The sequence below is a fragment of the Nestor notabilis genome, unplaced genomic scaffold (genome assembly GCF_000696875.1).
Source record: "Nestor notabilis isolate BGI_N333 unplaced genomic scaffold, ASM69687v1 scaffold14702, whole genome shotgun sequence".
NCBI lineage: Eukaryota > Metazoa > Chordata > Aves > Psittaciformes > Psittacidae > Nestor > Nestor notabilis.
Window position 1 is genome coordinate 1 of NW_009917074.1, and position 8,518 is coordinate 8,518.

The following is an 8,518-nucleotide window of genomic DNA, read 5'->3' on the forward strand; positions in this document are numbered from 1 at the left end:
CCGTCTGTCCGTCCATGTGTCCGTGTGTCTGTCCCCATGTCCATCTGTCTGTCCGTCTGTCCATCCCCGTGTCCGTCTGTCCGTCCCTGTGTGTCCATGTGTCCATTTGTCCGTCCCGTGTCTGTCTATCTGTCCCCGTGTCTGTCTGTCTGTCCATGTGTCTGTGTGTCTGGCCCCCTGTCCGTCTGTCTGTCCCCGTGTCCGTCTGTCCGTGTGCCTGTCCCCATGTCACTCTGTCTGGCCCCGTGTCCTCTGTATTTCTCTCTGTCTGTATGTCTGTGTCTGTTTGTCCTTCCCTGTCTCCATCTGACTGTCTCTTTCTGTATCCATCTCCTGCAGCCTGGTCATCCAGTGGAGGTTTGTGAACAGAGTGCAGAAGCAGATGAACGCTTTCCTGGAGGTAAGGGCCTTCCCACCCCTTGTTTTTCCCCTCTCCTCCGCTGAAGCCAAGGATCCTGTTAGCTACAAACGGGATCTGCCCTGGAAGTACAGGGGCTTTGACCCAGGCTCTGCTTGTTTCCAGGGATTCACAGAGCTGCTGCCTATTGATCTGATTAAGATTTTTGATGAAAACGAACTCGAGGTGAGTTCACGGGCCAGGGCAGGGATGCTCATCCCCAAAAGCTGGGGTAGATCCGGCTCCTCTGCCATCCCATACTCTTTGTAAGGGAATTTGCATGCAAGATCCTTTGCTTATGGAGGGATTTGTCTCCCATGTAAATGTATCGACACATAAAAGACAGCAACGGGTAATGAGTCAGTGAGGGCTATGTGCACAGAAAAGCCTGTGAGTGAGTAGCTTACAGCTTCCCGAGTTGATACCATTATGCCCTTACCTGTATGTTTTGAGCAAACGACTGTCACACAGCACAGCGTCTCTCCAAGAACCTGGAATTGGCCTAAAGAAAAGCTCAACCCCCCCTTTACATTTGCATTTATACTAGTGCTGTTTAAAGACAACAGAGGGCACAGAGTAACACACGTAACACCGTAACCATTTACTTCCCTGTGTAGTTGCTGATGTGCGGCCTCGGCGACGTGGATGTCAACGACTGGAGGCAACACACCATCTACAAGAATGGCTACTGCCCCAACCACCCTGTCATCCAGTGGTTCTGGAAGGTAAAGCTGTGTGGCTACATCACTTACACACCTGAGTGAAGCTGAGTAGCACCAGTGTGTAGAGCTGTGCCTGTTGTGTGTTTCCAACAGGCTGTTCTGCTGATGGATGCTGAGAAACGGATCCGGCTGCTGCAGTTCGTCACGGGGACCTCACGTGTGCCTATGAATGGATTTGCTGAACTCTATGGTGAGAAGACCTGTTAACCAAGAGCTTTAAGTGGTTAAATGGCAATGTCTAGTTACTACTGCTGCATTACACATCCTTTACAGAAAGGTAGATCATCTTCAGAGGCTAATAGAGCTTAGAAATAACTAACCACATTCCTATTTGCTTTAATGAAATTGCAACTAAGAGTTTGATATAACTGATACAAATGGTACAATTTTTAGCAATATAAAACCTTAAATGTTACAAACAGGGGTGAGGAGGTCTCTGTGGTGTCCAACAACTCACATTCCATGTGATGTTTCACTTTCAACCAGGTTCAAATGGTCCTCAGCTGTTTACAATAGAGCAATGGGGAAGTCCTGATAAACTGCCCAGAGCTCACACATGGTAAGTCATAAAACCAGAACAAGAAATACCTTTTTGATACTGTTTTGCTGCCAGGAAAGGCGAAAAGTGGTGCCTGTGCTCATCTCCGACATGTTTTAGCTCTGGATCATACAGCATTTAGCAAATGGGATACTCTGAAACCTACACACACGTGTGTAAAGACATGGACACATGAAAGGCCACATTAATAGAGTAGGCAATAAGCACTTTTTAATGCTATTTACTACATTCCAAGTAACCTTCAACACTCAGGACTTCTACTAAGTGCTTGGGTGTTAAAATGGGTGTTTAAAACTAGGCTTTATTTTACAGCTCTTGTGGTTCCTGGGATTGGGAAAACCAGGAAAAGGAATGGCGTTTCATGTTTAGTTACTGTAATGTGAATGTAACAGAACAGCCGCAGGATGCTGTGCTCTGTAAAGGCCCTGAAAATGAGAGATTATAAAATCTCATCATTTAATCCTAATGCATAGAGTTTGTAAGTAAGTGGTGAAAGCATTCGGTACCAGCCTTGTCTTACCTTAAATCCAGGTTCCTGATGTGCAACAGAATAACTTAACTAGCGCTGTGGAGCAAAAGATGCTTTCAGCACATGAGTGCAGAATGGTGATCCTGCCATGAACATCATCAGGCCAGAGAATAATAAGTTTAATTTAAAAGCAAACAAAACCCAACGCATTCCAAAGCCAACTCATCCATTCACCCCTCAGTTACCTGTTAGATTTTACAGGACCTTTTCAAGACCTCTTTTTGGATGGTTCTTTTCTCCTGAGGTTGGACAATGTGTCCTGTAAATTCAGAGCATCGTTCTGAGTGTAAAACAAAGAGGAAATGTTTCCTATCAGCTCAGTACAGTGGGGGTGGTTCCTTTCCTCAGGAATTCCCATGTCCAGCTCTGGAAAGCAGCAGGCACGAGGCAGGGCTGGTCTCGGGGGTACCTGCAGGAACACAAGCGTTAGGTGTATGAAGGCCGCAGTGGAGATGCCACCATTAGGACAATGAGATGTTCTATGTGACCTTTCCCAGTTCTCTGCCACTATGTGTAGTTTTCCATGGATTACTAAGTGGTTCTTTCCCTTCTCACCCCCAGCTTTAATCGCCTCGACTTACCTCTCTATGAATCCTTTGAAGACCTGCGGGAGAAGCTCCTGATGGCGGTGGAGAACGCGCAAGGCTTTGAAGGAGTGGATTAGCTGCCCCACCTCTCCCTGCACACACTCTGCTTGGCCCGAGGGCCCCTCGTGACTCTGGCACAGCCGTGCCCGGCACTGCCAACCGAGCAAACCCCGCAGGGTCCACTCCAGGAGTTGAACTGTGCCCTGGGGGGGCCGGCCCCGTGCCATGGACTGAGGCCGGTCCAGCAGGACTTGCTCTATTTATGTTGTGCCTCTGTAGGCAAAGCCCTTAATAAATATTTTACATAATTTCTAATGGCAATGAATGGGATTAATCCTTTTCCAGGTATAGTATTCCAGCTCATGTTTACTTTTCCATTGATTTAGCCAGTTTCAGATTTTATTTCCTTACAATTAAATATCATCTACTTGGACAACTGAGCATTTTTCTTAATTTCATACCAGACTGGAGGCCAGTGGCATTCTCTCAAAGCACACTTTGAGCCTCGTGTTCCCCAACCATGAAGGAGGTAGGAAGAGGCTGGGAAGCTCCTCGACGTGGCTGCGTGACGAGAGCAAGTCCTCACTGAGCACAGCAGTGTTTTCCTGGCTCCAGAAGCACGGACTGGACATTGCATTGTGTATAAATATGGGGCTGGTTCCAGGCAGGGGAGCACCACACACACCATAGCATGCCAAATCTCATGTCCAGTAACCAAACTGCTGCACCACTGGTAATACATACATGTACTATAACTACTATGTGGGGTAGGGTTGGCATCGAGCATTTCAGATGCTGAACCCTGGCCTTACCTTTGTACAGTGGTTCTCTATCTCCCTTCCCAGGCATTTTGGATGGATCCTGGCACTGTGGGATTTGGCACTATGGAGAACCAACCTGTTTGGCTCAGCTCTGTACGTGTTTGCTCCCAACAGCTAAACACCACCGGGGCTGGGTTTGTTTGGAACTGCACCGACTCTAAAGGCACTTTATGTAACCCATGGAAAGTCATATCCGGTTTTATCAGCACATTAATGTGATTCTGTTCCTCACTGCACATGTCTCTCTGGTGCAATATCTATCACTTGTGAACTTGGCTGCTGCTGCTGCTGTATAAAGGAAAACCCCAGCTGTAGAGCTGAGCCTGCAGACATGGTTTTGTGATTTCTTTTTTACTTAATCACAAAGATTTATTTACTATACTCTGCTATCTCTCTCGTCCATTTTGTTACCTCTGCCATGTTGCATGCCTGAACTATACTGTCTGAGTTGCATCTCTTTTGTGACGGATTAAAAGTGACAATTCCTACTTGATGCGCTCAAGTTCAGTGGTTGCCGCGCTGCGAGGGCAGGGCCGAGCTTTGCCCTCACTTACCTGCACACAGGGGTTTACCCCAGGAACCCCTTCATGCCTATGAAGGAGGACAACACATGCCAGATACAATGTCACCACACTGCCACCAGCTCTGAGCTGTCCTCACCACGTACAACCCACACCCGAGAACTGGAAGGAAACTTTCATGTGGTCACAGACAGTCAGCACACACTTGTGTGCTCACAAAGACCTGACGACAACCATGTTATTTGAACACAGGTTAACATTCATTTCCTCTTAAACATTTCCTGACGTTCCTTTCTGACCTTGTATACGAGAAGTTAGACTGCACCAAGTAGGTACACTGGATTTTGGGGTGGTTGGAGGCCCCCTTCCTGTCCAGTGCCATGTGTTGGAACCTTGGGAACTCTTTTTGTTTGTGAACTGAGATGTAATTTCGTGATGGCTCAAGGCTGTGACCCTTCACAACAGGTTTAGAAACACTTACATATATACACAAATCGGAGCCCTTCCAGCTCTGTGGAATTACATAGTGACATCAGACTGGAAGGGAAATGGTTACTGCTTGGATTTCAAGGAAAATTAAGAACATCTGTATGAGCTGTTCACCTCACAAACGCCCCAAAATCATTCCCCAGGTACCAAAACAGTGAGACGAAGTCCAGCCTATGAACTGTAGATAATGTGCATTTGGACTGCTGTGCTTTATTGGAGGGAAGGGGTTTAATTTTTAGGAAGCAGCTTGATACTAAGATATCAAGCTTGATATTAAGCAAAGGAGCCCTTGACTCCTCAAGGTGTGCCACTAGAGTAGCAGCTTTGGGATCGCCTGTACAGGTGTGCTACAGCTCCCTTTGCTATGGGGTCCAGCAGTAATCCAGATGTGGTGTTCACAAGGCCACTTGTGGGATAAGCCATGGGGAACTGCTCAGCCCAGCCCCATTCCTGTGTAAAGCTGGTTTTGGGGCTATCAGAAGCCCTCCTGTTTGCTCTGACCACCCAGCTGTCGCTGTCCCTACAGGGACACAACCCCCTGCTGACATACACTGTATCTCAAAACTCAGATTCCATTCCTGGTGGCTACATCAACAGCTAAACCCCTTCTTACCAGCCAGAGTTGGGGTCCTCTGTGCTATGACACAACCCAGAAGTGCCCTTCAGTTTGCACTACCCACAGAGCCTGCCTGTGTAAAGGGGCAGCTCAAAGGAAAGGGATCTTTGCTATTTAACATATCTAACCAGAATTCCAGCCTTTCCACCTGAAACCTACATTTGAAGGCATCTTTCTGGGAACAAAATGTCATTTACTTAGAACATGCAAACCACAAAGCAGCAAACACTCCAGTGGGACTCATATCTCAGCCCTGTGCCTGTGTTAACACAACACTCTTACGAGTGCCCATACCCATATGGCTGCAAGGGCTGCTTATCAGTATGTGTAGTAGAAAACAGGTACAACACCAGATTGGACATCTTAAGGTGCACATTCATTTCCTCACCTTTCCAAGGAAACCTTTTCCTTTTCTAGGTAGCATTACAACAAGAAGAAACCCAACAGCCTTCCCCCATCTGTTGTGATGTTACACTAGGAATAACACATATGTGAAACACATGGGAAGCTTCTAGACCTGGAATCCAAGCATGTGACTGTCACATACCTGTCACTGTCACAGTGCACCTCACACCCACCAGGGACCATCAGTGCAAGCCACACTTGGGCACATGTCCGTCAGCACTCATTACTAACACCCTGTCTGTCCGCACTGCTCCATGCTTCCATGCTGGGCTCTTGTCCTTTCCTGGCCTGTTTCCACAGGGACTTTGCTAGTTTCCTTAGTGTTGTTAATGTGTAGCTGTAAACTCCAGCCTGCACCCACACACAACAGCACCCGTGCTGCAGTGTCAGGCTTCAACCCACTGCTTGGATTTGATACACTCTGGGGAATGGATTTGTGGACAAGAGTCCTCCATTTCTTTTCTGAGGAGCAATGAAAGAAGCTGCAGTTTGGGTTCCTGACAGCAAAAACTCAATGTAATAAACCCAACTGCTTGTAATGAAACGATGCAGCTTAATTAAATATTTACTAAAGAATTATGGAAGCTACAGCATTTTATACTTCAAATCTATTCCTTGGCTCTCTGAAGCTTTGCTGAAAGAGCAAGTGCCTGAAGGTCACAGCTGGATGCGGCTGGGGAGCCCCTGGCCTGTCGCACTAACACGAGGTTAGTGACTCTGCAGCAGGTAAGACACAAACCCCACACCTCTCCCAGCTTCCTGCGGACATCACCTCTGCTCCACCATCATTTCAGTGCAAGAGCTGTGACACTCCACCAGGCTCCCAAGAGAAGCTCTCTCAGGTTCCCCAACCTCACAGTGACCACACAGCAGCACCTTCTCCTGTTTAAGCCATTCCTGAAATCCACGTGAATGTTCCATCCTTTTTCTTGTGTATTTACTGTCACAGCAGAGTTCTCTACAGCCCACAACAACATTCATACCACAATAAAACCCACCCCACTGGCTGCAAGACCAGGCTGCAGTTTAACCATACAAGTCAATGCATTAGTAAAGCTGTTTTCATCTTCAGTGGTACAATCCTGATGCTGTTGCATTATGAACAACCTCTTCGTAACAGCAATGGAACCAATGCTGCTTTTCTGTTATGCAGTGTGAATGCCTAATTTAAAACCACACACAAAGCAAAGCACAGTGACAAAACCCCCCTAAACCTAATCAAATCCAGACAAACCACATCACAAGTCATGTTTCTGACTTAACAACTCACTTCTGGAATACAGTAGGTTCCTCTTAAGCTAATATCAGGGCTTAAGAGTTGCAGACGGAATACATGATCTGTTAGTCTTAATCGTAGGATCAATATGTAATAAATCATATCCTGGCTTTCAGCTTCTCTCTAAGCACAGCATTGATGTGATTTGCACTAACACACAACATGTTACCTGTCAAAGGAGTGGTTTAGGATCACTCGAAGAATCACCAAAGGTAGTAGCAAAAGTAGTTTTCATATGAATGTATGAAAGTGTGACTTTAAAGTTCAATGGTTCACTCTAGTGTTGAGTGCATGTATGAAGCAAAGGAAAATAGAGTTAGAACTGATTTAGAATGAGACTGAAGAAGCAAAAGGGAAAGGGAGACCACCAATTGAGTCATGGGACTAGTCCCCCTGCTCTCTAAACTCCTGGTGGAGCCCAGGTGCAGCTGGATCTAGTCCTACTCTCAGACTTGGTCAATGATTTATGTCTAAAGGGTTACATATGTGCAAGGTACCAGCAGAAGGTGATCTTAGCATGGTGTTGTAGAAGTATCAGTTCACCAGAGGTGGGATTTTACACAGCTTTTCACCTAGCAGCACTCTGCAGTCCAAGGTAGATCACAAGATGTAGTAGCAGTTTGTAAATGTTACATTAATCAGTGGGATTCACTACAGTCACAACAGTGACTTAGTTACAGATGTGAGGCGACAACGGTCACACCACACTTGCTATATAGTATCTAAATCAATTTACACACGACGCATGTATAAAGACATACCTGGTAAGAATTCCCTTGAATTCAGTGGAATGCTCACTTCAGACATCCCAGCATGTCTCAGCAGATAAGGGCTGAGGAGTCTTCAGCCCAGGCTTCACCAGCAGCTTTCAGCAGTGGTCCTCCAAACTTCCCAGACTTGGGAGTTCACAAGCTCTGAGGGGCTGTGCTGGTTTAAGCTGAGTACTGCACAGGCACTTGCTCCCTGCCCTCTTCCCAGTGGGATGGGGAGGAGAACTGGAATAAAAGGAAAAAAAGGTGGGTTAAGAACAGCTTAATAATTGAAAATGTAAGAATAATAATGCAATAATAATAATAGGAGAGAGAAAGAGAGGAAGGAATAAACCCACCCCCAGAAATAAACCCAAGTGATGCCCAGTACAACTGCTAAGCACCTACTAAGGCCAAGCCCATGTCCCACCAGCAGCAATCAGCCCCTCCTGACATGACTTTTCCAGCATGGAATATCCCTTGGGCTGCCTAAGGTCAATCTTCCTGGTGCCCTTCCTCACTGCAAGAGGATGGGAAACTGGGAAATCCTCAATCAGGTTTAGTGCTGCTCAGCAAGAACTAACATCAGCCTCTTCTCAACACTGTTCTCAGACTGAAGCCAATACACAGTTGTGTACCAGCTACTAGGAAGAAAAGTAACTGTATTCCAGCAAAAACCAGGACAGAAGCATCCCACTCAGATGGAGATGCTGGTGGCAGCCTGCTGCAATCCAGAGAGCTCAAAGGACCCCTGGAATTTTCCAGATCCCAGTAACAATGGTACCATTCCACTTGGGCTATGACCAAGGTGAGGAATGTTCCAAGGCTGTCAGGAGATGACCGATTA

At 46.6% G+C, this 8,518-nt stretch overlaps 1 protein-coding gene across 1 annotated transcript; it reads left to right on the forward strand.

The window, feature by feature from the left end:
* Positions 1–339: 339 nt before the first annotated feature.
* Positions 340–2,871, forward strand: LOC104413818 (E3 ubiquitin-protein ligase NEDD4-like; the record flags this gene model as incomplete). Its single annotated transcript, XM_010024921.1, has 6 exons — positions 340–400; positions 524–583; positions 1,015–1,122; positions 1,213–1,309; positions 1,606–1,678; positions 2,769–2,871. Coding segments are annotated over 6 exons (502 nt in total), but the record flags the coding sequence as incomplete, so codon positions are not given.
* Positions 2,872–8,518: the final 5,647 nt, after the last annotated feature.